We start from the raw sequence: 27,615 nt of genomic DNA, 5'->3' as shown, positions 1-27,615 counted from the left end.
CTAGTACTGGCTAATCTCAACTCCAAATCACATCTAGCTAGCTTTTATAGTCTTCTTTCCTTGCTGTAGCACTCGGCCAAGGCACTTTTGTTTCTTCTTTTGGCCAATTTGTGTAAGTGCCATCTTGGGTATACTCGCTAGTAACTGGCTTGAAAAAAAAGAAAAAAATGGAAAAAAGAGAAAAATAAGAAAAAGAAAAAAAAAGTTAAAAGAAAAAGTTGCAAAAAATCAGGCCGGCTAGCATCTTTTGGGCATTATTTTCCTTCTGTCCAGGACTTATTCTTTATCATCCCAGTGACACTATCTGGACATTTGTCTTTTCTCCATTGTTGTACACTTACTTGTACTTCACTTATATCTAGTTAATTAGAGTTGTCTCAAATTTTTCATCGGTTCCCACTCACGTGACTCAGTATCTAGGCTTAGATTGTTTTCTCTCTTACTAGTCGACCGCCAGCACTAGTTAGGAGTTTGAGCAATTATTCAGCTTGCATTACTTTTTGCTTAATTGTGCCACATATTGTGAGTTGAGGAAACCTTCACCAAGCTCCACTTCCTATATCGTATCTTGTTCGGTCCCTTGGTAATCGCTATATCAATCTTTTGATCACTTTTGACATCGCCAACAGCCGACAACCACTGCAGCACGGTAAGAACTGGTAAGAGCTTGGTAATTGCTCGAGAGTTGAGAGACATTTTCCACCGCCTCACTATAGTTACTGTAGGAGCAATATACTTGTGATTTTGTTCTTGTTCCGTCCTAACCATGGCAGGTGACGAAGACAACATGAAAGCCACGGTGGCACGCCTTGAGGAGGATGTGCATGCATACACCGAGCGGTTCACATCGTTCGAGGGCGCACTTGATAAGTGTCTCAAGTCGATCGAGGATAGCAATGAGACGTTCACCCAAACACTTGCATCTATTATGAAACGTCTTGATGCCCAGGATGCCCGTCTAGGTGCCGCCTCCACTTCCACTCCGCATCTTCCAGCCACCAACACAGGTCTGCAACAAGCTCGTCGGGTACTCCCAGGAGACCCGGGGCACCCTCTTTCATACACCGATGCCGTCGACCAGCGCCGTCCTCGCAACGCCAACTCGATAGCCGACGACATCCAAGATGACAACTATGATGGTGATTCTGAGGATCCTGATGCAGTTAATGATAACAATGATCGTGATCATCGTCGACTACGCAATAATCAACAAGGTATGGGACGACACCAGCGTCCTCAGGTGCGTGGCCATGACGATTCTTTGGGTAGAATTAAATTTTTCATGCCTCCTTTTGCTGGGAAATATGATCCAGATGTTTATCTTGACTGGGAATTACTAGTTGATCAAAAATTTGCTTGCCATGATTTTCCTGATGATAAAAGAGTTAGGGCTGCAACTAGTGAGTTTAGTGATTTTGCTTCTGTTTGGTGGAGAGCACATTGTCGTAAACATCCTAATAATATTCCTGCCACTTGGGAAGCTTTGAAATTAGTAATGCGTCACCGTTTTGTTCCTGGATATTATGAACGTGACTTGCTAAATAAACTACAACGCTTGAACCAAGGATCTAAATCTGTGGAAGACTATTATCAAGAATTGCAAATGGGCATGTTACGTTGTGGTTTAGTTGAGACTGAGGAAGCCTCTATGGCTAGGTTCTTGGATGGATTGAATAGAGAAATTTATGACATACTTGCTTATAAAGATTATCATTCAATGACCCGTTTATTCCATCTTGCTATACATGCTGAACATGAAGTGCAGGGTCGTTCCAGACTGCGTCCTAATTTTTCTGCAGGTCGTACTTCCACATGGGCGTCGCGCACTCCTGCTGCCCCGTCCACTCGCACCTCTACAACAGCACCTACAACCTCTCGACTGGGGCCTTCTTCATCAACTTCAGCATCACACACTTCGGCACCACTGAAAAGTACTACACAAATTCCAACAAAAAGTTCATCGTCATCGTCCGCTTCCTCCAAAAGAACAAAGGATATCCAATGCCACACTTGCAAGGGATTTGGCCATGTCATGAAGGAGTGTCCTAATAAGCGTGTATTGATCATTCGTGAAGACGGCGAGTACGACTCTGCTAGTGATTTTGATGAAGACACATATGCCTTGCTTGCTACACATGAAGACGATGACACAAGACCGGAGCAAGAGGAAGAACATGTGACCGCTGACGACGCTGATAAGTACATGAGTCTTATATCACATCGTGTACTTAGTGCTCAGATTGTCAAAGCAAAGAAGGATCAACGTCACAACCTCTTCCACATCAAAGGAGTCGTCAAGGAGCGTTCCGTTCGCATAATCATTGATGGAGGGAGTTGTAACAATTTAGCAAGCATTGACATGGTGGAGAAGCTCTCCCTACCTTCGCGACAACATCCACAACCATATTACATTCAATGGTTTAATGATGGTGGAAAGGTAAAGGTAACACGCATGGTGAGAGTTCCTTTTTCTTTAGGTTCATACCATGACACTATTGATTGCGATATTGTGCCTATGCAAGCTTGTTCTATGTTACTAGGAAGGCCATGGCAATATGATAAACAATATTTACATGATGGTAGAACTAATCAGTACACTCTCACACATAAAGGAAAGAAAATCATTCTACACCCTATGTCTCCTGAGCAAATTTTAAAAGATGATCTTGCTAGGGCTAGTAGAAACACAAATATTGAGCGTACTCAATCTGAAAATCAAAAAGTTGTTGATGATTTAGAACAATTTAATAAGCTGCACAAATCTGATCCTAGCACATCTAAAGAAATTAAATTGAAAGGTGTATCTTTCTTAGCTACACGTGCTCACATTTTTGAGTTAGATGCTCATACTGATGAATGTTATGCTCTTATTTGCAAAGAAGTTTTGTTTTCATTTGAGGATATGCCTTCTTCTTTGCCTCCTGTTGTCGCTAACCTTTTGCAGGAGTATCATGATGTTTTTCCAAAGGAAGTACCACCGGGGCTGCCACCTATGAGAGGAATTGAACATCAAATTGACTTGATCCCTGGCGCCTCATTACCCAACCGTGCGCCGTACCGGACTAATCCAGAGGAGACTAAGGAGATTCAGCGACAAGTTCACGAACTATTTGAAAAAGGTTACATTCGTGAATCCCTTAGTCCATGTGCTGTACCAATTTTACTTGTTCCTAAAAAAGACGGTACTTCGCGTATGTGTGTTGATTGTAGAGCCATCAATAATATTACAATTCGATATCGTCATCCTATTCCTAGATTAGATGACATGCTTGATGAACTTAGTGGCTCAGTTGTGTTTTCTAAAGTGGACTTGCGTAGTGGCTACCATCAAATTCGTATGAAACTAGGTGATGAATGGAAAACTTCTTTTAAAACTAAATTTGGTTTATATGAGTGGTTAGTTATGCCTTTTGGATTAACTAATGCACCTAGTACTTTCATGAGACTAATGAATGAAGTTTTGCGAGCTTTTATTGGACGATTTGTGGTAGTATATTTCGATGATATTTTGATTTATAGCAAGTCACTAGAGGAACACTTAGACCATTTGCGTGCTGTTTTTTCTGCTCTGCGTGATGCACGTTTATTTGGTAATATCGAGAAGTGCACTTTTTGCACGGATCGAGTCGCTTTTCTTGGCTATGTTGTGACAGCGCAGGGAATTGAAGTTGATAAAGCCAAGGTTGAAGCGATTCAGAGTTGGCCGACCCCTAACTCGGTCACACAGGTACGAAGTTTTCTCGGACTTGCTGGGTTCTACCGGCGGTTCGTGAAAGATTTTAGTACCATCGCAGCGCCGCTCAACGAGCTCACAAAGAAAAATGTGCCTTTTGTTTGGAGCGACGCACAAGAGGAAGCCTTCACTATTCTTAAAGATAAGCTTACACACGCCCCTTTGCTGCAATTACCTGATTTTAATAAGATGTTTGAATTAGAATGTGATGCTAACGGCATTGGTTTAGGTGGTGTTTTATTGCAAGAAGGAAAACCAGTAGCATACTTTAGTGAAAAGCTCAGTGGGCCTAGTCTGAATTATTCAACATATGATAAAGAACTTTATGCACTAGTTCGGACTTTGGAGACATGGCAACATTATTTATGGCCTAAGGAGTTTGTCGTACATTCTGATCATGAATCCCTCAAGCATATTAGAAGTCAAAGCAAACTGAATCGTAGACACGCAAAATGGGTTGAATTTATTGAATCCTTTCCTTATGTTATTAAACACAAGAAAGGGAAGGAGAATGTTATTGCCGATGCCTTGTCTAGACGCTATACTATATTATCACAACTTGACTTCAAAATTTTTGGACTTGAAACTATAAAAGAGCAATACGCTAATGATGTTGACTTTAAAGATATATTGCTCAATTGCAGAGAGGGTAGAACTTGGAACAAGTTCGTCATTAATGACGGATTTGTTTTTCGCGCTAACAAGCTATGCATCCCAGATAGCTCTATTCGTCTTTTGTTGTTACAGGAGTCGCATGGAGGAGGACTTATGGGACATTTTGGCGTCAAGAAGACAGAAGACATCCTTGCTAGTCATTTCTTTTGGCCAAAAATGAGAAGGGATGTGGAGAGATATGTTGCACGCTGCACGACATGCCAAAAAGCTAAGTCACGCTTGAACCCACATGGTTTATATATGCCTCTTCCTGTTCCTAGCACTCCTTGGGAAGATATATCTATGGACTTTGTATTAGGACTGCCTAGAACACGACGGGGGAGGGATAGTATATTTGTTGTTGTCAATAGATTCTCTAAGATGGCACATTTTATATCTTGTCATAAAAGTGACGATGCTACTTACATTGCTGATTTGTTCTTCAGAGAAGTAGTTCGTTTACATGGTGTGCCAAATACAATTGTTTCTGATCGTGACACAAAATTTCTTAGCCACTTTTGGAGGGTGTTGTGGACAAAATTGGGGACTAAGCTTTTATTTAGTACTACATGTCATCCTCAAATAGATGGTCAAACTGAAGTGGTTAATGAAACATTGTCTACTATGCTTAGGGCTGTTTTGAAAAAGAACTTAAAAATGTGGGAAGATTGCCTGCCTCATGTAGAGTTTGCTTATAATCGTTCCGTTCATTCCACCACAAAATTATGCCCTTTCGAGATTGTTTATGGATTTATACCTCGTGCGCCAATTGATTTATTACCTATTCCATCTTCGGAGAAAGTAAACCTTGATGCTAAAGAACGTGCTGAGTTAGTATTGAAAATGCATGAGATGACTAAGAAAAATATTGAACGCATGAATGCCAAGTATAAACTTGCTGGTAGTCAGGGTAGGAAAAGTATTATGTTTGAACCAGGTGATTTAGTATGGTTACATTTGCGAAAAGACCGCTTCCCTGATTTACGAAAGTCAAAATTAATGCCTCGTGCGGATGGACCTTTTAAAGTGCTTGAAAAAATTAACGAGAATGCATATAAGCTTGATTTGCCTGCAGAATTTCGGGTTAGTCCCACATTTAACGTTGCAGATTTAAAGCCTTATTTGGGTGCTGACGATGAGATGCCGTTGAGGACGACTTCGATTCAAGAAGGGGGGGATGATGAGGACATCTTTTCTATTGTTACACCCGCCGCGACTCCTACATCAGTTATTCCACCTGGTCCTATTACTAGAGCGCGAGCGAGACAAATAAATGGCCAGGTACTATCGCTCCTTTGTACATATGATTTAGCTAACGAGAATATGATATTACACTCATGTTTTGATTTAATTGTACTCAGAAACCAAGGGATCAAACAATCAATTGAAGAGGAGCCTTTAAACCAAATGGAACAACACTCTTTGCGTGCATGCTCTCAACCGTCCTTGCATGCATGCACACACCGCACCATCCATCCCATCCATCGTGCATGCCATGGTACAGGAAGCAGACGCCACAAGACCCAAGCCAATTGATTTTTGTTGCATGGACCAAGAGACACCACGTTTTGGGCCATGGTGGGCCAACACAATTTGACTACTTCCTACGTGCAGCACTCGGTCGCCGTACGGACCGGTGTCCGATCAGCCCCAGGCGGCATCTGCTTTAATAAATAGCTAGGTTAAGTTAGGGTTTAGACTCGGGCTTTATTGTATTGTTTAGCCATCGCTACAATTCGCATCTACGAGACGTGTAGGACTACCGCCTTGTCAGATCCACAGTGGAACCCCAACTTTTCATCTAGTTCGTGTGCTCAGTTTATTATCCGCAATTTCAGTTGCAATTCACCTTTGTTCTTGCCGGTTCTTCGGTTGCTTGCAGGAACTTGAACCTCGTTGTTTAGGTTGATCGTGCCTACGACAAGGTCAATAACCATCGGAGATTGGTTTAGCGATTATCGAGGCGTATCGTCGGGTACGGTATAGCCGGATCGTCAAGGTCAAAATCCACCAAATCGATAATTACTCCCACTCTCATCGAAAGATCGGGCCGCCGTCACATCATAAAGCAATCGACAATATCCATACAACGAGTACTACATCACCAAGATAGAAAAATCTACTAAAGCATCAGCACAGATACGCCAAAAAAATAATAGGAGAAAGATAGAAAAAAGATCACCAATTGGCCACGTCGCCAGGGGGCTCGCATCGAAGAGAGGCGAGCAGTGACATGTAGCGTATCCAACATCTGCTCCAGTCGGTCGCAGTACCGCTGCCTAGGCAGCGGGTGCCCGTGTTATAAAAACGCAAGAAATTTGAAGGAGTCAGAGGCCCGTCTAAAGAAGACCCGCTCGATCAAAAAGTCACTTTGGAACCCAGGTGCATTGGAGCCCTATTTTTTGAACTGTGCCAAAATGCTATTTTGAAGTTATAAAAAATTCTGAAAACAAATCAATATGTTCATATGAATCTATATTACACATGTGCAAATTTTGATGCTGAAATAAGTAACCACGTGAGTTACACAAAAATGACAAAATCGTGATTTTGGAAAGATGAACAGTGCATGCCTTATTCACTATTTGGAAATCACCATTTTGTCATTTTTGTATAGGTTGCATATTTACTTATTTCATCACCAAACTTTACACATGTGTAATATACATCCATATGATCATGTAGAATTTTTCTCAGAATTTTTTGAAACCTTAAATGTGATTTTCAAAGTATTTAAAATAAGGTCCTCCAATACATCCGGGTTCCAAAAATCCACTCTCCCCGCTCGATCATCACCTTCAATGTATGAAGTCCAAAACTTTAGGGTGACTTCAACGCATGAAAATGGACATGGTATCCATCCATGGACTGTTTCGGACCAGTCCGCAGACATGGATATAAGAGTCGGCCATCCAACCGCATCCCTTGAACGTTTGCTTGGGTTCGACCATGCATAACGCCCTATCAAGGTTGTTCATAGTTTGTTCATAGTTTTTGAACGTATGTTCCTCGTAATCTGCTTCCTTCTTGGCTGCCGCCTTTTCCGCCATCTCCAGTTCCCCTTCAAGCACTTCAACAACTTAAGATGGATGGCTTGCACGATCATCCTTGCGGGCTCATCCAAATGCTCCATTTTCAAGGTCAGCATATTCGAATTCTCTGAATCGGTCGCGATTTCAACCTTCTTCTCTTCGAGCATAGTCTTCTTCTCGGCCACTGCCATCAACATGTTAAACCTCTCGGCCTTTTTTCCCTCGACATCAGAGCGTTTGATAAATGCTTCATCCTTCTTTGCGAAGATGTCTTCAAATCTCTCCGTCATCTTGGTCGCTGCTCCTTCTCTCTTCTTCTCCTCCTCTCATTTCTTTCCCCAAAACCCTTCTCTAACCTTCTCGAACGGTTCTTTTGTTGGTCCAGTTGAATCACCCTCTTCTCCCTCTGCGCTGATGCCGACGCTCTCGACTGTGTTGACAATGAATAAATCCCACTTGGGTTGCCTACTCTATTTCAACCAAGAATGCATGAGGACGAAGTTCCTCTTCTCCACCTTCAAGAACAAGTTATACACATGGGAAGGCTACAAAGAAAAACATCATACCAAGTTGCATATTTGGCCAAATGACCAACGCATAGAGCATATATGGCCAAATGACCAATACATAGATCATATCTGGCCAAGTGAGCAACACATAAAACAGCTTACTTGTTCGGTGGTTTGCAAACCACTTGGCCATCGACCGATTAGTTGCTTCAAATGGTTGCAATTCTTGGGCACGGCCTCTTGGATGGCGTACCATCGATGGCTGAGCAACTTTGTCCTACGATTACGGATGAGTTTGTCGCGGTAGGAATCGAAATGTTTGTGCTCATGTAACCAAATATGAATGTTAGCCCAAAATGTTGCGTCTTTTTGCTCCATGTGATGGATCATATCGATGCCAGTGGACAACCACGCGTCGCACAACAACTTGTCCCCTGGCATGTTGAATCTTTCCTGATCAAGGTCGTCGTCACTGTCCTGCTCCTACTGGATGGTGTACGAATCCAGCTAGGCGGTGTACGTGCCCTGCTGCGTGCCCAACAGGGTGTACGTGTTGGGATATGTGTACATTTCCGGCTGCTTGGAGTGCACCTCTAGCTCCGAGTCATCCACAAGTCCATTTTCGAAGCAGCCTCCGCCTCCCCCGCTGTCGTGGACCATCTCCATCATTTCCATATCCACGTGTCATACGACATCTCTCTCGGCTGAGACATACCAGCGAACAAAGAGCGGGCACCGAGCTACTTCACCCCCAATGTCCGCGACCGGACAAGTTGCAATGATGTCGACTCGGAGAAAAGGAGTGGCACAATGTAGACATCGACACAATAAGGCACGTGCCCAGCAGCGGATGTCAAGCACTGCATACCGAGCTATTAGGCGGCGTGGAAGTAGGGCGGCTTGTATTGGTCCGGCTAGGACGACGACGACAGAAGTGCCCCGATTCCCAGGCCCACTTGCCGCCTGCACCAAGCCCGCCCCATGCCCACCTACCACTGGCACATCAGCCGCCACACCCGTCGCCCTTCTTTTTGAGCGGCACCGCCTCCTTTGCCTTCTGTTTGACGGGGCGGACTTGCCGAGTCGCCGAGTTGATCTTTCGGGCGTCTGCCTTCACCGGATCCTCCACCACCGTCGTCTCTAGCAGCTTTTCGTACAAGTCCATACGTCGGTTGCAGTGGTTGGGGTCTAGGATAGAGACCGGATGAGAATGTACATGAAAGAGCCATTGCTTTGATTTTTTTTTTGAGACAAGACTGCTTTGATCGTGTGGGTTGTTTTGTTTGCGACTAAGGTTGCCTTAGATTACCACACCTAGGATTAAATAAGTTTGATCAACTTATGTGCGTGTTTGGTTCAAGATTAGACAAGATGCTTTTGCTACACTGGGACACCACATTACATACACTTAAAAATGTGGCAGGATACTCTTAGGATTTAGACTTGTCAATTTGTGGCTTTCATTTTATTGAACTAATCTTAAACAAATTTGTTGAAAATATGTGGTAAGGTGTGGCATTTCAAGGCCTGGAACGAAACATATCCTATAACTGTAGAAACGTAGAAATCGGACGATGCAGAGTAAAAAAACGCTAGTGCGGGTACTCTCACATTTTGTAGAGTGAATTTGTTTTAGAGAAGATGTCATGGCTAGCTCTACTGAATTTCCAGCAGCATTACAACGTCCACAGGCTTATTGATCAAAATGACTGGAGGTCCATCCGTCCAAATAAGCGAAATCGTATTGCAATAACAGTAATTAGCTTACATGCATCGCTTGAGTAGCAGAACGAAAATGATATTTAAATTTAACCTTCCCAATTTAAAAAGTTACACCCACATTTATACTCCAGAATATATTCTGGTAAAAATGCCGATACCGCATCCCACCATCTTGTTTGCCGAGGACAGGATGACATTTATGTAATTGGATTCCGCCTTCACTCGTTTAAACCCTAAGAGTTTGCAAGAGTTAGACCATCATGCATAACCATTGTCTCTATTGTAATTGTTGGAAATATTAGTACTTTTTTATTAATCTAATGCACGAGTAGATAATAAACATGGCAATCACTGTACTCATTCCCGCAACCTGCGACGCGTGAGCCCTGACGAGATGAGGCGGCGGAAGGAGCGCGCATGTACCACTCCTCCCAAGCTAGCTAGAGCAACCCTTATAAAAGGGGTCTCAACTCTCCTTAACTAGAAATATGACACTAAACTTTCAACCACTTCTCATACAACTTTTTTAAAGTAAAACTTGCCATACACCTACATGGGGCTTAGAGATTAATCTATCTTATATGGGGTCAAAGCCCATCTATAATCCAACAGTAATCACATCGGCAACATAGGGAATAAAATTGTTCTCCCCTGCCTAGCTAGGGTTTCTTGTGCCGCTGTCGCCGCAGCCATCTGAGAAATTTTAGTCCCCTCGCCTCCAGCTGCTATCTTGGCGCTGAGAGGGATGGGGGGCCTCGGATCTTCAAGACCTCTATGTTCTTCGTCAACGCCTAGTGATCATTATAGTTTTGTGAAAATAAACTTCCTCTCGTTCTTTTGGCAGTGCCATGAGGTTAGAGATTTTCTGTCCTCACAGACTCGATTATTCGTATCTGATGAGTTTATGTTGTTGTGTCAAACTTTTTTTTGGTTCGATTCTTTGTGGAGGTGAAATCTTTCATCAACACCATGGTGAAGGTAGTGATTCGGCGGCCTGCACTTCCAGGGGATCGTCCCCGGCCCAAGTACGTTCATCGATCAAGGCTTCCCATCTTTTTAGATGGGCGATTCAAGGTGCTTTCAAAAACCATTATTGATAATGTTCATATGGGTGAAAGAGTAATAACATCGTTAGTCCAGTCTAATTGCAGTCTCTTTACTAAGGTCTTTAGAGTATTTGTTCGAGCGGAGATTGATACCGCGAAGGTGTTTACAAGAGAGATCATTGTAATTTCTTAGTAATAGGAGTTACTTTGTATTTTCTTAGATCTTATATCCAAATCAGTGTACATGTAATTGTTATGAGTATAAATGAAATTATGGGTGTTTCTCAAAAAATAATACAGATCTAAAATGGAATAAAGTTGCAGTGCCCGGTGCTCGGCGAAAATCCTAGACACACGGACAATCACGGGCGGATTACGGGAATACTCTCACTAATTAACCTCCGTCGGGTCTCAAACAAACCAGTCGGCTCCCCTCTCATTAGGGTTTCTCTCTCCTCTCGGCGACGGCGCCGCCGTTACCATAGAGACCGATCTCCCCTACCACTTCTCCTCGGCGGGGGCTCTGAGAGAGTCCTGAACTAAGGGGTCTTCGAGCGTCCGACTTGTTAGCCATGGGCGGGACTGATGGGCTGCGAAGATACGAAGACCGAAGACTGCACCCGTGTCCGGATAGGACTCTCCTTGGCATGGAAGGCAAGCTTGGCGACCGAATATGTAGATTCATTTCTTTGTAACCGACCTTGTGTAACCCTAGATCCTCCCGGTGTCTATATAAACCATAGGACTTAGTCCGGAGGAGAGACACATTATCATAACCATACAAGCTAGGCCTCTAGGGTTTAGCCATTACAATCTCGTGGTAGATCAACTCTTGTAATACTCATATTCATCAAGATCAATCAAGCAGGACACCATACTCATATTCATACTCATATTCATCTTGTATTACCCCCATAGAGAGGGCCCGAACCTGGGTAAAACATTGTGTCCCCTGTCTCTTGTTACCATCGACCTTAGACGCACAGTTCGGGACCCCCTACCCGAGATCCGCCAGTTTTGACACCAACATTGGTGCTTTCATTGAGAGTTCCACTGTGATGTCGCCAAAAGGTTTGATGGCCCCTTCAACCGTCAATAATGATGTTGTCCAAGGAGAAATTTTCCTCCCGGGACAAATCTTCGTGTTCGGCGGCTTCGCACTGCGGGCCAATTTGTTTGGTCATCTGGAGCAGATCGAAAGGTACGCCCCTGGCCATCACGTCAGATTTGGGAGCCTGAACTACGTCGTGGACATCCGTGGAGACTTGATCCTCGCCGGATTCGAGACCGCGGCTACCACTCTTGGTCACCCCGAGAGACATGACCTAAAACTGTCATCGGACTGCATCCATGAGACAGCTCCCATAACCGCTCTAGCCTTAGATCCGGAGCAGACTGTGCCATCCAAGGACGGGAGGCTCAACCCCACCACGGCGGCCACAGATTCCCCGGCGTTGGAGCCACACATAGACTTGATCTCGCACGATACCTGTGCCACCGGAACTCCGGACTCGTCTCCGGTCATAAGTTCCGAACCATGTGAGCCCGCAGACGCTGAACTTGACCGTTTATCGATCTTCGAATTCAGTGCCGCAGACATCTTCCAGCACTCGCCTTTGGGCGACGTGCTAAACTCATAAAAAACCCGTCCTTGGCGAAGTACTCACCGCCGAACTATATCCGGTCCGAACTAGGGGCTGACGGTGGAGAATTTTTCTTCCCACCCGCCACCCAGTTCATAGCCATGGTCGAGGATTTGACCGACACACTTGATTAAGACTCCGAGGACATCGACGGTATGGACGACGATGCCGGAGAAGAAGAGGCCCAGAACCCGCCGTTCACCGGACGCTGGACGGCCACTTCCTCGTATGATGTATACATGGTGGATGCACCAAAGGAGAACATCGGCGATGACAAGGAAGATCCAGGTGAGGATAAACCTTCCGAAATACAATCCAAGCGCCGGTGTCAGCGGCGCCGCTCTAAGTCATGCCGCAGTAAAAGATAGCAACACCGGCACATGAGAAGATAACACTCCAGAAGGTGCCAAAGACAACGAAGATCCCGTTGAAACAACTAATGAACAAGATGAACGGGAAGATGGGCAGGTTAGCCCTGGTAAACAGGCCACGCACGAAGACCCAGAGGACGGAAGTTATCTTCCGCTCTCCGAGGATGAGGTGAGCCTCGGCACCGACGATTTCATCGTGCCTGAGGAACCTCTTGAGCAGGAGCGCTTCAAGCGCCAGCTAATAGCCACTGCAAGGAGCCTGAAAAAGAAGCAGTAGCAGCTTCAAGCTGACCAAGATCTGCTCAATGATAAATGGACCGATGTCCTAGAAGTCGAAGAATACGACCTCAAGTGCCCAACCAAAAGCTACCCAAAGCGCAAATTGCTACCTCAGTTTGACAAGGAGGCGCCGGAATACATACCACCATCGTACAGTGCGGCCGACCGACCACCACATCATACGGACAAAACGACAACTCACGCCGAACACCAGCCCGCCCCGCCTCGTCGCACAGGTAGAGGTAAATTAGCCCACGGTCATACATATGACCTCCAACAAAACCTGAACAATAAAGCAGGACATACCAAATCAATCTACGGATCGCGTGGTCGTGCCTCGACACGCGACGACGGCCACCTATTCGGACATGACAAACTTAGTCATGCACGGGCTGAAAACCACAAACGGACTCCATCAGAGCTACATCGCGATACATCCTGATATAGAGGCGTCGCACACCCTTATTGCTTCACTGATGAGGTCATGGATCATGAATTCCCAGAAGGGTTCAAACCCATGAACATAGAATCATACGATGGAACCACGGACCCCGCGGTGTGGATCGAAGACTTCATTCTCCACATTCATATGGCCCGCGGCGATGACCTCCATGCCATCAAATACCTCCCTTTGAAACTCAAGGGGCCAGCTCGGCATTGGCTCAACAGTCTGCCTGAAAATTCGATTGGCAGCTGGGAGGACTTGGAAGAGGCCTTCCTCGATAACTTCCAAGGTACATATGTTCGACCTCTGGACGCTGATGACTTAAGCCATATAGTTCAACAGCCCAGAGAGTCCGCCAGGAAATTCTGGACTAGGTTCTTAACTAAAAAGAACAAAATCGTCGATTGTCCGGATGCCGAAGCCCTAGCAGCCTTCAAACACAGCATCCGCGACGAATGGCTCGCTCGCCACCTTGGCCAAGAAAAGCCAAAATCCATGACGGCCCTCACGGCACTCATGACCCGCTTTTGTGCGGGCGAGGACAGTTGGTTGGCCCGTAGCAAAAACAACACAAGCGACGCCGGCACCCCTGAGGTTAAAAATAACAAAGACAAATCTCGACGCAACAGACACAAGCATCGAAACAACAACGACAACACCGAGGATACGGTGGTCAATGCCGGATTCAGTGGCTCTAAGTCCGGTCAGCGGAAGAAGCCGTTCCAAAAGAACAATTCAGGCCCATCTAGCTTGGACCGCATACTTGATCGTTCGTGCCAGATTCATGGCACCCGGACAAACCACTCAATCATACAAATAGAGATTGCCGGGTTTTAAACAGGCCGGCAAATTAAACGCCGAGAACAGGGGAAAGGGATCACAAAGTGAGGACGATGACGAAGAGCCACGTCAACCGAACACAAGGTGGACAGAAGAAGTTTCCCCTTAGGTCAAAATGGTGAACATGATATACGCTACCCACATCCCCTAGAGGGAGCGCAAGCGTGTGCTCAGGGACGTCTACGCGATAGAGCCAGTCGCCCCAAAGTTTAATCCTTGGTCGTCATGCCCGATCACTTTTGATCGCCGGGATCATCCGACCAGTATCCGTCACGGTGGCTCAGCCGCACTGGTCCTAGACCCAATAATTGATGGGTTCCACCTGACTCACGTCCTTATGGACGGAGGTAGCAGCCTCAATCTACTCTATTAGGATACAACGTGAAAAATGGGCATTAAACCATCACGGATCAAGCCCACCAGGACTACCTTCAAAGGAGTCATACCAGTTGTAGAGGCCCGCTGTATGGGCTCAATCACACTAGAGGTTGTCTTCGGATCTCCGAACAACTTTCGAAGCGAGGAGTTAATCTTCGATATCGTCCCCTTCCGCAGCTACTATCACGCACTGCTCGGATGAACTGCGTTTGCTCGATTCAACGCAGTACCACACTATGCTTTGAAGGAAATATGCCCTAGAGGCAATAATAAAGTTATTATTTATTTCCTTATATCATGATAAATGTTTATTATTCATGCTAGAATTGTATTAACCGGAAACATGATACATGTGTGAATACATAGACAAAAAGAGTGTCACTAGTATGCCTCTACTTGACTAGCTCGTTGATCAAAGATGGTTATGTTTCCTAGCCATAGACATGAGTTGTCATCTGATTAACGGGATCACATCATTAGGAGAATGATGTGATTGACTTGACCCATTCCGTTAGCTTAGCACTTGATCATTTAGTTTGTTGCTATTGCTTTCTTCATGACTTATACATGTCCCTATGACTATGAGATTATGCAACTCCCGTTTACTGGAGGAACACTTTGTGTAATACCAAATGTCACAACGTAATTGGGTGATTATAAAGGTGCTCTACAGGTGTTTCCAAAGGTATTTGTTGGGTTGGCGTATTTCGAGATTAGGATTTGTCACTCCGATTGTCGGAGAGGTATCTCTGGGCCCACTCGGTAATGCAGATCAATTAAAGCCTTGAAAGCATTGCAACTAATGATTTAGTTGCGGGATGATGTATTACAGAACGAGTAAAGACACTTGCCGGCAATGAGATTGAACTAGGTATTGAGATACCGACGATCGAATCTCGGGCAAGTAACATACCGATGACAAAGGTGAAGGAAATATGCCCTAGAGGCAATAATAAAGTTATTATTTATTTCCTTATATCATGATAAATGTTTATTATTCATGCTAGAATTGTATTAACCGGAAACATAATACATGTGTGAATACATAGACAAACATAGTGTCACTAGTATGCCTCTACTTGACTAGCTCGTTAATCAAAGATGGTTATGTTTCCTAACCATGGACAAAGAGTTGTTATTTGATTAACGGGATCACATCATTAGGTGAATGATCTGATTGACATGACCCATTCCATTAGCTTAGCACCCGATCGTTTAGTATGTTGCTATTGCTTTCTTCATGACTTATACATGTTCCTATGACTATGAGATTATGCAACTCCCGTTTACCGGAGGAACACTTTGTGTGCTACCAAACGTCACAATGTAACTGGGTGATTATAAAGGTGCTCTACAGGTGTCTCCAAAGGTACATGTTGGGTTGGCATATTTCGAGATTAGGATTTGTCACTCCGATTATCGGAGAGGTATCTCTGGGCCCTCTAGGTAATGCATATCACTTAAGCCTTGCAAGCATTGCAACTAATGAGTTAGTTGCAGAATGATGTATTACAGAACGAGTAAAGAGACTTGCCGGTAACGAGATTGAACTAGGTATGGGATACCGACGATCGAATCTCGGGCAAGTAACATACCGATGACAAAGGGAACAACGTATGTTGTTATGCAGTCTGACCGATAAAGATCTTCGTAGAATATGTAGGAGCCAATATGAGCATCCAGGTTCCGCTACTGGTTATTGACCGGAGACGTGTCTCGGTCATGTCTACATTGTTCTCGAACCCGTAGGGTCCGCACGCTTAAGGTCACGATGACAGTTATATTATGAGTTTATACATTTTGATGTACCTAAGGTTGTTCGGAGTCCCGGATATGATCACGGACATGACGAGGAGTCTCGAAATGGTCGAGACATAAAGATTGATATATTGGAAGCCTATGTTTGGATATCAGAAGTGTTCCGGGTGAAATCGGGATTTTACCGGAGTACTGGGAGGTTACCGGAACCCCCCGGGAGCAATATGGGCCTAAGTGGGCCTTAGTGGAAAAGAGAAGGAGCAGCCCAAGATGGGCCACGCGCCCCTCCCCTCCCTTGGTCCGAATAGGACAAGGAGAGGGGGCCGGCCCCCCTCTCTCTTTTCCCCCCTCCGCGAATCCTATTCCAACTAGGATTGGGGGGAATCCTACTCCCAGAGGGAGTAGGACTCCTCCTGGCGCGCCTCTCCTAGGCCGGCCGCACCCCCCCTTGAGCCTTTATATACGGAGGCAGGGGCACCCCAGAGAGACACAAGTTGATCCACGCGATCATATTCTTAGCCGTGTGCGGCGCCCCTGCCACCATAGTCCTCGATAATATTGTAGCGGTGCTTAGGCGAAGCCCTGCGACAGTAGTACATCAAGATCGTCACCACGCCGTCGTGCTGATGGAACTCTTCCCCGACACTTTGCTGGCTCGGAGTCCGGGGATCGTCATCGAGCTGAACATGTGCTAGAACTCGGAGGTGCCGTAGTTCCGGTGCTTGATCGGTCGGGCCGTGGAGACGTACGACTACATCAACCAAACGCTTCCGTTGTCGATCTACAAGGGTACGTAGATCATAATCTCCCCTCTCGTTGCTATGCATCACCATGATCTTTCGTGAGCGTAGGAAATTTTTTGAAATTACTACGTTCCCCAACAGTGGCATCCGAGCCTAGGTTTTATATGTTGATGTTATATGCATGAGTAGAACACAAGTGAGTTGTGGGCGATATAAGTCATACTGCTTACCAGCATGTCATACTTTGGTTCGGCGGTATTGTTGGACGAAGCGGCCCGGACCGACATTACGCGTACGCTTACACGAGACCGGTTCTCCCGACGTGCTTTGCACATAGGTGGCTTGCGGGTGACAGTTTCTCCAACTTTAGTTGAACTGAGTGTGGCTACGCCTGGTCCTTGTGAAGGTTAAATTAGCACCAACTTGACAAACTATCGTTGTGGTTTTGATGCGTAGGTAAGATCGGTTCTTGCTTAAGCCCGTAGCAGCCACGTAAAACATGCAACAAGAAAGTAGAGGACGTCTAACTTGTTTTTGCAGGGCATGTTGTGATGTGATATGTTCAAGACATGATGCTAAATTTTATTGTATGAGATGATCATGTTTTGTAACCGAGTTATCGGCAACCGGCAGGAGCCGTATGGTTGTCGCTTTATTGTATGCAATGCAATCGCGCTGTAATGCTTTACTTTATCACTAAGCGGTAGCGATAGTCGTGGAAGCATAAGATTGGTGAGACGACAACGATGCTACGATGGAGATCAAGGTGTCGCGCCGGTGACGATGGTGATCATGACGGTTCTTCGGAGATGGAGATCACAAGCACAAGATGATGATGGCCATATCATATCACTTATATTGATTGCATGTGATGTTTATCTTTTATGCATCTTATCTTGCTTTGATTGACGGTAGCATTATAAGATGATCTCTCACTAAATTATCAAGAAGTGTTCTCCCTGAGTATGCACCGTTGCGAAAGTTCTTCGTGCTGAGACACCACGTGATGATCGGGTGTGATAGGCTCTACGTTCAAATACAACGGGTGCAAAACAGTTGCACACGCGGAATACTCAGGTTATACTTGACGAGCCAAGCATATACAGATATGGCCTCAGAACACGGAGACCGAAAGGTCGAGCGTGAATCATATAGTAGATATGATCAACATAGTGATGTTCACCAATGAAACTACTCCATCTCATGTGATGATCTGGCATTGTTTAGTTGATTTGGATCACGTAATCACTTAGAGGATTAGAGGGATATCTATCTAAGTGGGAGTTCTTAAGTAATATGATTAAATTGAACTTAAATTTATCATGAACTTAGTCCTGGTAGTATTTTGCAAATCATGTTGTAGGTCAGTAGCTCGCGTTGTTGCTTCCCTGTGTTTATTTTGATATGTTCCTAGAGAAAATTGTGTTGAAAGATGTTAGTAGCAAAGATGCGGATTGGATCCGTGATCTGAGGTTTATCCTCATTGCTGCACAGAAGAATTATGTCCTTGGTGCACCGCTAGGTGACAGACCTATTGCAGGAGCAGATGCAGACGTTATGAACGTTTGGCTAGCTCAATATGATGACTACTTGATAGTTTAGTGCACCATGCTTAATGGCTTAGAATCGGGACTTCAAAGACGTTTTGAACGTCATGGAGCATATGAGATGTTCCAGGAGTTGAAGTTAATATTTCAAGCAAATACCCGAGTTGAGAGATATGAAGTCTCCAACAAGTTCTATAGCTAAAAGATGGAGGAGAATCGCTCAACTAGTGAGCATGTGCCCAGATTATCTGAGTACTACAATCGCTTGAATCAAGTGGGAGTTAATCTTCCAGATAAGATAGTGATTGACAGAATTCTCTAGTCACCATCACCAAGTTAGTAGAACTTCGTGATGAACTATGATATGCAAGGGATAACGGAAACGATTCCAAGCTCTTCGTAATGCGGAAATTGACGAAGGTAGAAATCGAGAAAAACATCAAGTGTTGATGGTAGACAAGACCACTAGTTTCAAGAAAAGGGCAGAGGGAAGAAGGGGAACTTCAAGAAGAACAGCAAGCAAGTTGCTGCTCAAGTGAAGAAGCCCAAGTCTGGTCCTAAGCCTGAGACTAAGTGTTTCTACTGCAAAGGGACTGATCACTGGAAGCGGAACTACCCCAAGTGATTGGCAGATAAGAAGGATGGAAAAGTGAACATAAGTATATTTGATATACATGTTATTGATGTGTACTTTACTAGTGTTTATAGCAACCCCTCAGTATTTGATACTAGTTCAGTTGCTAAGATTAGTAACTCGAAACGGGAGTTGCAGAATAAATAGAGACTAGTTAAGGGTGAAGTGACGATGTGTGTTGGAAGTGGTTCCAAGATTGATATGATCATCATCGCACACTCCCTATACTTTCGGGATTAGTGTTGAACCTGAATAAGTGTTATTTGGTGTTTGCGTTAAGCATGAATATGATTTGATCATGTTTATTGTAATACGGTTATTCTTTTAAGTAAGAGAATAAATTGTTGTTCTATTTACACGAACAAAACCTTATATGGTTACACACCCAATGAAAATAGTTCGTTGGATCTCGATCGTAGTAATACACATATTCATGATATTGAAGCCCAAAGAAGCAAAGTTAATAATGATAGTGCAACTTATTTGTGGCACTGCCGTTTAGGTCATATTGGTGTAAAGCGCATGAAGAAACTCCATGCTGATGGGATTTTGGAATCACTTGATTATGAATCAGTTGATGCTTACGAACCATGCCTCATTGGCAAAGATGACTAAGACTCCGTTCTCCGAAACAATGGAGCGAGCGACAGATTTGTTGGAAATCATACATACTGATGTATGTGGTCCAATGAATAGGCTCGTGGCAGGTATCATTATTTTCTAATCTTCACAGATGATTTTGAGCAGATATGGGTATATCTACTTGATGAAACATAAGTCTGAAACATTTGAAAAGTTCAAAGAATTTCAGAGTGAAGTGGAAAATCATCGTGACAAGAAAATAAAGTTTCTACGATCTGATCGCGGAGACAAATATTTGAGTTACGAGTTTGGTCTTCAATTAAAACAATGTGGAATAGTTTCACAAACTCATGCCACATGAAACACCACAGCATAATGGTGTGTCCGAATGTCATAACCGTACTTTATTGGATATAGTGCAATCTATGATGTCTCTTACCGATCTACCACTATCGTTTTGGGGTTATGCATTAGAGACAGCTGCATTCACGTTAAATAGGGCACCATCTAAATCCGTTGAGACGACACCATATGAACTATGGTTTGGCAAGAAACCTAAGCTGTCGTTTCTTAAAGTTTGGGACTGCGATGCTTATGTGAAAAAGTTTCAACATGATAAGCTCGAACCCAAATCGGAGAAGTAAATCTTCATAGGATATCCAAAGGAAACTATTGGATACACCTTCTATCACAGATCCGAAGGCAAGACTTTTGTTGCTAAATTCGGAAACTTACTAGAGAAGGAGTTTTTCTCGAAAGAAGTGAGTGGGAGGAAAGTAAAAAACTTGATAAGGTAATTGTACCTTCTCCCTTATTGGAAAGTAGTTCATCACAAAAATCTGTTCCTATGACTACTACACCAATTAGTGAGGAAGCTAATGATGATGATCATGTAACTTCAGATCAAGTTACTACCGAATCTCGCAGGTAAACCAGAGTGAGATCCGCACCAGAGTGATACTGTAATCCTGTTCTGGAAGTCATGTTACTAGACCATGACGAACTTGCGAACTATGAGGAAGCGATGATGAGCCCAGATTCCGCAAAATGGCTTGAGGCCATGAAATCTGAGATGGGATCCATGTATGAGAACAAAGTATGGACTTTGGTTGACTTGCCTGATGATCGGCAAGCAATTGAGAATAAATGGATCTTCAAGAGGAAGACAGACGCTGATAGTAGTGTTACTATCTACAAAGCTAGAATTGTCACAAAAGGTTTTCGACAAGTTCAAGGTGTTGACTACGATGAGATTTTCTCACTCGTATCTATGCTTAAGTCTGTCCGAATCATGTTAGCAATTGCCGCATTTTATGAAATCTGGCAAATGGATAAACAAAACTGCATTCCTTAATGGATTTACTAAAGAAGAGTTGTATACGATGCAACTAGAAGGTTTTGTCGATCCTAAAGGTGTTAACTCAATATGCAAGCTCCAGCGATCCATCTATGGACTGGTGCAAGAATCTCGGAGTTGGAATATACGCTTTGATAAGATGATCAAAGCATATAGTTTTATATAGACTTGCGGTGAAGCCTGTATTTACAAGAAAGTGAGTGGGAGCACTACATCATTTCTGATAAGTATATGTGTATGACATATTGTTGATCGGAAATAATGTAGAATTATTCTGCAAAGCATAAAGGAGTGTTTGAAAGGAGTTTTTCAAAGAAAGACCTCGGTAAAGCTGCTTACATATTGAGTATCAAGATCTATAGAGATAGATCAAGACGCTTGATAAGTTTTTCAATGAGTACATACCTTGACAAGATTTTGAAGTAGTTCAAAATGGAACAGTCAAAGAAAAAGTTTCTTGCCTGTGTTACAAGGTGTGAAGTTGAGTAAGACTCAAAGCCCGACCACGGCAGAAGATAGAAAGAGAATGAAAGTCATTCCCTATGCCTCAGTCATAGGTTCTATAAAGTAGCCATGCTATGTACCAGATCTATTGTATACCATACACTGTGTTAAGAGAGGGAGTACAATAGTGATCTAAGAGTAGATCAATGGACAGCGGTCAAAATTATCCTTACTGGAATAAGGATATGTTTCTCGATTACGGAGGTGACAAAAGGTTCGTCGTAAAGGGTTACGTCGATGCAAGCTTTGACACTGATCCAGATGACTCTAAGTCTCAATCTGGATACATATTGAAAGTGGGAGCAATTAGCTAGAGTAGCTCCATGCAGAGCATTGTTGACATAGAAATTTGCAAAATACATGCGGATCTGAATGTGGCAGACCCGTTGACTAAACTTCTCTCACAAGCAAAACATGATCACTTTTTGGGTCTTAATCACATAGCGATGTGAACTAGATTATTGAATCTAGTAAACCCTTTGGGTGTTAGTCACATGGAGATGTGAACCAATCACATAAAGATGTGAACTATTGATGTTAAATCACATGGCGATGTGATCTAGATTATTGACTCTAGTGCAAGTGGGAGACTGAAGGAAATATGCCCTAGAGGCAATAATAAAGTTATTATTTATTTCCTTATATCATTATAAATGTTTATTATTCATGCTAGAATTGTATTAACCGGAAACATAATACATGTGTGAATACATAGACAAACAGAGTGTCACTAGTATGCCTCTACTTGACTAGCTCGTTAATCAAAGATGGTTATGTTTCCTAACCATGGACAAAGAGTTGTTATTTGATTAACGGGATCACATCATTAGGTGAATGATCTGATTGACATGACCCATTCCATTAGCTTAGCACCCGATCGTTTAGTATGTTGCTATTGCTTTCTTCATGACTTATACATGTTCCTATGACTATGAGATTATGCAACTCCCGTTTACCGGAGGAACACTTTGTGTGCTACCAAACGTCACAACGTAACTGGGTGATTATAAAGGTGCTCTACAGGTGTCTCCAAAGGTACATGTTGGGTTGGCGTATTTCGAGATTAGGATTTGTCACTCCGATTGTCGGAGAGGTATCTTTGGGCCCTCTCGGTAATGCATATCACTTAAGCCTTGCAAGCATTGCAACTAATGAGTTAGTTGCAGAATGATGTATTACAGAACGAGTAAAGAGACTTGCCGGTAACGAGATTGAACTAGGTATGGGATACCGACGATCGAATCTCGGGCAAGTAACATACCGATGACAAAGGGAACAACGTATGTTGTTATGCGGTCTGACCGATAAAGATCTTCGTAGAATATGTAGGAGCCAATATGAGCTTCCAGGTTCCGCTATTGTTTATTGACCGGAGACGTGTCTCGGTCATGTCTACATTGTTCTCGAACCCGTAGGGTCCGCACGCTTAAGGTCACGATGACAGTTATATTATGAGTTTATACATTTTGATGTACCTAAGGTTGTTTGGAGTCCCGGATATGATCACGGACATGACGAGGAGTCTCAAAATGGTCGAGACATAAAGATTGATATATTGGAAGCCTATGTTTGGATATCGGAAGTGTTCCGGGTGAAATCGGGATTTTACCGGAGTACCGAGAGGTTACCGGAACCCCCCGGGAGCAATATGGGCCTAAGTGGGCCTTAGTGGAAAAGAGAAGGAGCAGCCCAAGATGGGCCGCGCGCCCCTCCCCTCCCTTGGTCCGAATAGGACAAGGAGAGGGGGCCGGCCCCCCTCTCTCTTTCCCCCCCTCCGCGAATCCTATTCCAACTAGGATTGGGGGGGAATCCTACTCCCAGAGGGAGTAGGACTCCTCCTGGCGCGCCTCTCCTAGGCCGGCCGCACCCCCCCTTGAGCCTTTATATACGGAGGCAGGGGCACCCCAGAGAGACACAAGTTGATCCACGCGATCATATTCTTAGCCGTGTGCGGCGCCCCTGCCACCATAGTCCTCGATAATATTATAGCGGTGCTTAGGCGAAGCCCTGCGACAGTAGTACATCAAGATCGTCACCACGCCGTCGTGCTGACGGAACTCTTCCCCGACACTTTGCTGGATCGGAGTCCGGGGATCGTCATCGAGCTGAACGTGTGCTAGAACTCGGAGGTGCCGTAGTTTCGGTGCTTGATCGGTCGGGCCATGGAGACGTACGACTACATAAACCAAACGCTTCCGTTGTCGATCTACAAGGGTATGTAGATCATACTCTCCCCTCTCGTTGCTATGCATCACCATGATCTTGCATGAGTGTAGGAAATTTTTTGAAATTACTACGTTCCCCTACAAAAGGGAACAATGTATGTTGTTATGCGGTCTGACCAATAAAGATCTTCGTAGAATATGTGGGAGCCAATATGAGCATCCAGGTTCCGCAATTGGTTATTGACCGGAGATGTGTCTCGGTCATTTCTACATAGTTCTTGAACCCATAGGGTCCGCACGCTTAAAGTTTCGATGACGGTTATATTATGAGTTTATGAGTATTGATGTACCGAAGGTTGTTCGGAGTCTCGGATGTGATCACGGACATGACGAGGAGTCTCTAAATGGTCGAGACATGAAGATTGATATATTGGAAGCCTATATTTGGATATCGGAAATGTTCCGGGTGAAATCGGGATTTTACCGGAGTACCGAGGGGTTACCGGAACCCCCCGGGGCTTAATGGGCCATAGTGGGCCTTAGTGGAGAAGAGGAGAGGCGGCTAGGGCAGGGCCGCACGCCCCTTCCCCTCTAGTCCGAATAGGACAAGGAGAGGGGGGCGGCGCCCCCCCCTTTGCTTCCTCTCTCCCCCTCTTTCCCCCCTTCTCCTAATCCAACAAGGAAGGGAGGGAGTCCTACTCCCGGTGGGAGTAGGACTCCTCCTAGCGCGCCTCCTCGTAGCCGGCCGCACCTCCCCCCTTGCTCCTTTATATACGGGGGCAGGGGGGCACCCCAAAGACACAACAATTGATTTGATCTTTTAGCCGTGTGCGGTGCCCCCCTCCACCATAGTCCACCTCCATAATACTGTAGCGGTGCTTAGGCGAAGCCCTGCGTCGGTAGAACATCATCATCGTCACCACGCCGTCATGTTGACGAAACTCTCCCTCAACACTCGGCTGGATCGGAGTTCGAGGGACGTCATCGGGCTGAACGTGTGCTGAACTCGGAGGTGCCGTGCGTTCGTGTGACGCCCCGAGACCGATGTGCCAGGTGTCTTCCAGTTATTCGCTGTTGTTGCGATGTCATTCATTTGCGTGTTGCATCTTTTCATGTAATCATGTGCATTGCATCACCATGTTTTTCAAAACTTGCATCCGTCCGGGTTCCCCCAGTTTCGTCTGTTATCCGTTCTGAGCGCAGGCACACTTGCACGCGCCCGCGGCATGTCCGAAATAGTATTTTATAAGTGGCCGGAAAATGTTCTCGGAATGGGATGAAAGTTGGCGTGTGGTCTTATTATAGTGTAGATAGACCGCCTGTCAAGTTTCATCGCATTCGGAGTTCATTTGATAGCCCAACGTTAAACGATAGCGGCATTATAGCCGGGCACACGTTGGACGTTTTCGGTCTCCGGAAACAGTCGCCGGGTCTCTCTCTTCTCTTCTCTCAGTCCAGAGCTTTCTGCACAGCCCACTACCACTCACCGTGAGGCCCTACCTAACCTCTGTCGTCAGCCCGCGACCCTCCTCGCGCGCGCGTCCGAAAATTGTCCCGGACCCGACCCGAGCAGTCGTCACCGTTGTGTCCGGATCATCCCCAAACATCCCGAAAACATCTCCGTTTTCTTGTTTGGACTCCCTATCTATTTTTTTCTCAGCCGTTCGATTACGAGCGTAGGGATGAGATATCCCCTAAACTAAATTCATCTGATATAAATATCAGACTAACCCTAGATCCTAGGGGCTTGTCCCATCTTTCCCTTTCGGCCGCCGCCACTCCAAATACCCCTCTGGATCCTTCCTCCAACCAGCACCCGCAGCCACCTCCCTCGATTTGCGCCACCGCCCAACGTTTTTCGCCAACAAACGCAGTCACTTGCCCAAACTCCAAGGCCCCACGATCCTATCGGCGCCTCCCCTGGATCCCCTCTTTCTGCCATCGCCCCGTGCCCCATGCTCGTGCTCGTCATCCACACACGGATGGGAGAGGAGCTCCCGATCCTGGTGGCCAAGGCGGCCTCGAAGCCGTTGCTCGAGCCTCCTCCGGCAGCCGTCAGCAGCGACCACCTCCAGCAGGACCTCCTCCAACACGCCCCAGCTCCTCCCGAGGTCAGCCGCCGCCTCACCCGCCTCTACCTTCGCTACCCCGAAGCAGATGCCGCAGCACAGCCTCGATCCCGTGCACCTTCAACCTCCTGAGCGTCGAGCTCGTCCTCGCCGACCCCTCCACCGGCGACCAAGACCAGCAGCTGTTCCAGGCCGGTGTCGTCGCGTCCTTTTCCTCCTCTCTCTTTTCCTCCCCGAGGTCTCTCTCATCTCTAATCCTGTCGCCGCACTGTGCAGGAGCTCCGCCATGGCCTTGCAGCTGCCATCGCCGCCCTTCTTCGTTCGTCGCCATCTCCACCAGACCCGGCGAGGCCCTGCATCCCGCGCCGCACCGTTCTGCTCCGCTCCCAGCGGGCTCCACCTTGCCTGCCCGTGAAGCTCCATCCGCCGCTGTTGCCCCGTTTCGCCAAGTGCCGCGCCCCTGCTTCGTCTCGCTGCGGAAGGAGCAGCGAGTCAGCGCCCAGCCTCCCCGAACAGAGGACGAGCGCCTCGCCCACTCGCGTTGACCAGCCCTGCCTCGCTGACCCGCTCGACCGCCAGATCCGCGCGCGCCTGGGCCGGCCTTGCCTCGGCCCAGCTGGCGGCCTACCAGCTCCTCCACTAACTGGGCTTGGCCCATGGTGAGGCCCAGTCCACCCCAGTTTTGGCCCCATAGTTTTTTTTTATTGACTGGCGATTTGTCTATTATTCCAGAGACAACAGTTTTGCAGGAAACCCCCTAAACAACATGCATATAATAACTCTCAATTGGTGCATGGAATTAAAATGAATTATATATGAAAAATGCTTAGAATTAAGTGTAGGTTAATTATATCCAACTTTCATGCATGTTTGAAATGTTTAAAATTGCTGTTTGTTTAATTTTGCCCCTATGTCATGTTAAAATGCTTTAATTCATAACTAAATAATCGTAGCTCGGTTTTAAATAATCTTTATATGTAAATGGGGTAGAAAATTGCCTAGTTTAACATGGTGGCTTCACTTTGCATGTTTAATAACTCTAAAATTGTGTTTAGGGCAGAACAGTACCAAACCTAATATATGCATATGGGGATTTACCGGAATTGTTGTTCGTTGCTTCCGGCCTCATTTAAACTTGCCTAGATAGGTAGTTTTCATTTGCTTCACCCTCTTTCCATGTTTAACAACATTTAATATTGTTGGGTACATAAACGAGAGAGAACTAAATAAGTCATGTGGTGTTTTCTTCAATATGCAACTCCGTTGCATAATGAGCTCCACTTAATTCATAGGGTTGCTTGTGCACTTTGCCATGCCATGCCTCATTAAACCGGACATGCACCATACTTGTTTGCGCATCGTGCCATGCTTATGTGATGTTTTTTTACCATGTTGTTTGCTTCTTTCCGGTGTTGCTTCTTCGGGTTAGTTCCATTAACGTCGCATTTGTGAGGATCCGTTCGACTACGTCCGTTTGTCTTCTTCATGGACTCGTTCTTCTTCCTTGTGGGATCTCAGGCAAGATGACCATACCCTCGAAATCACTTCTATCTTTGCTTGCTAGATGCTCGCTCTTTTTCTATGCCTATGCTATGATACCTACC

At 45.2% G+C, this 27,615-nt stretch overlaps 1 protein-coding gene across 1 annotated transcript; it reads left to right on the top strand.

Annotated features, from left to right (window-relative positions):
• Positions 1 to 766: 766 nt before the first annotated feature.
• On the top strand, positions 767 to 26,143 carry LOC147968068 (uncharacterized). Its single transcript, XM_087523375.1, has 5 exons — positions 767 to 1,214; positions 1,800 to 3,119; positions 3,180 to 4,754; positions 5,115 to 5,470; positions 25,817 to 26,143. Exons 1-5 carry the CDS (start codon positions 767 to 769, stop codon positions 26,141 to 26,143), a joined length of 4,026 nt encoding a protein of 1,341 aa, XP_087379501.1.
• The last annotated feature ends 1,472 nt before the right edge of the window (positions 26,144 to 27,615 follow it).

The sequence above is a fragment of the Triticum urartu genome, chromosome 5A (genome assembly GCF_056163025.1).
Source record: "Triticum urartu cultivar PI428250 chromosome 5A, HENAU_Tu73, whole genome shotgun sequence".
Classification (NCBI taxonomy): domain Eukaryota; kingdom Viridiplantae; phylum Streptophyta; class Magnoliopsida; order Poales; family Poaceae; genus Triticum; species Triticum urartu.
This window is presented reverse-complemented; position numbering and strand designations above follow the sequence as displayed.

Coding starts and splice junctions, on each gene's coding strand:
- LOC147968068 (XM_087523375.1), top strand. CDS start 767: ATGGCAGGTGACGAAGACAACATGAAAGCCACGGTGGCACGCCTTGAG. Junction 3,120..3,179: donor TCACGAACTATTTGAAAAAG/GTTACATTCGTG, acceptor TTCCTAAAAAAG/ACGGTACTTCGCGTATGTGT. Junction 5,471..25,816: donor ATTTGCCTGCAGAATTTCGG/GTTAGTCCCACA, acceptor CAACAAACGCAG/TCACTTGCCCAAACTCCAAG.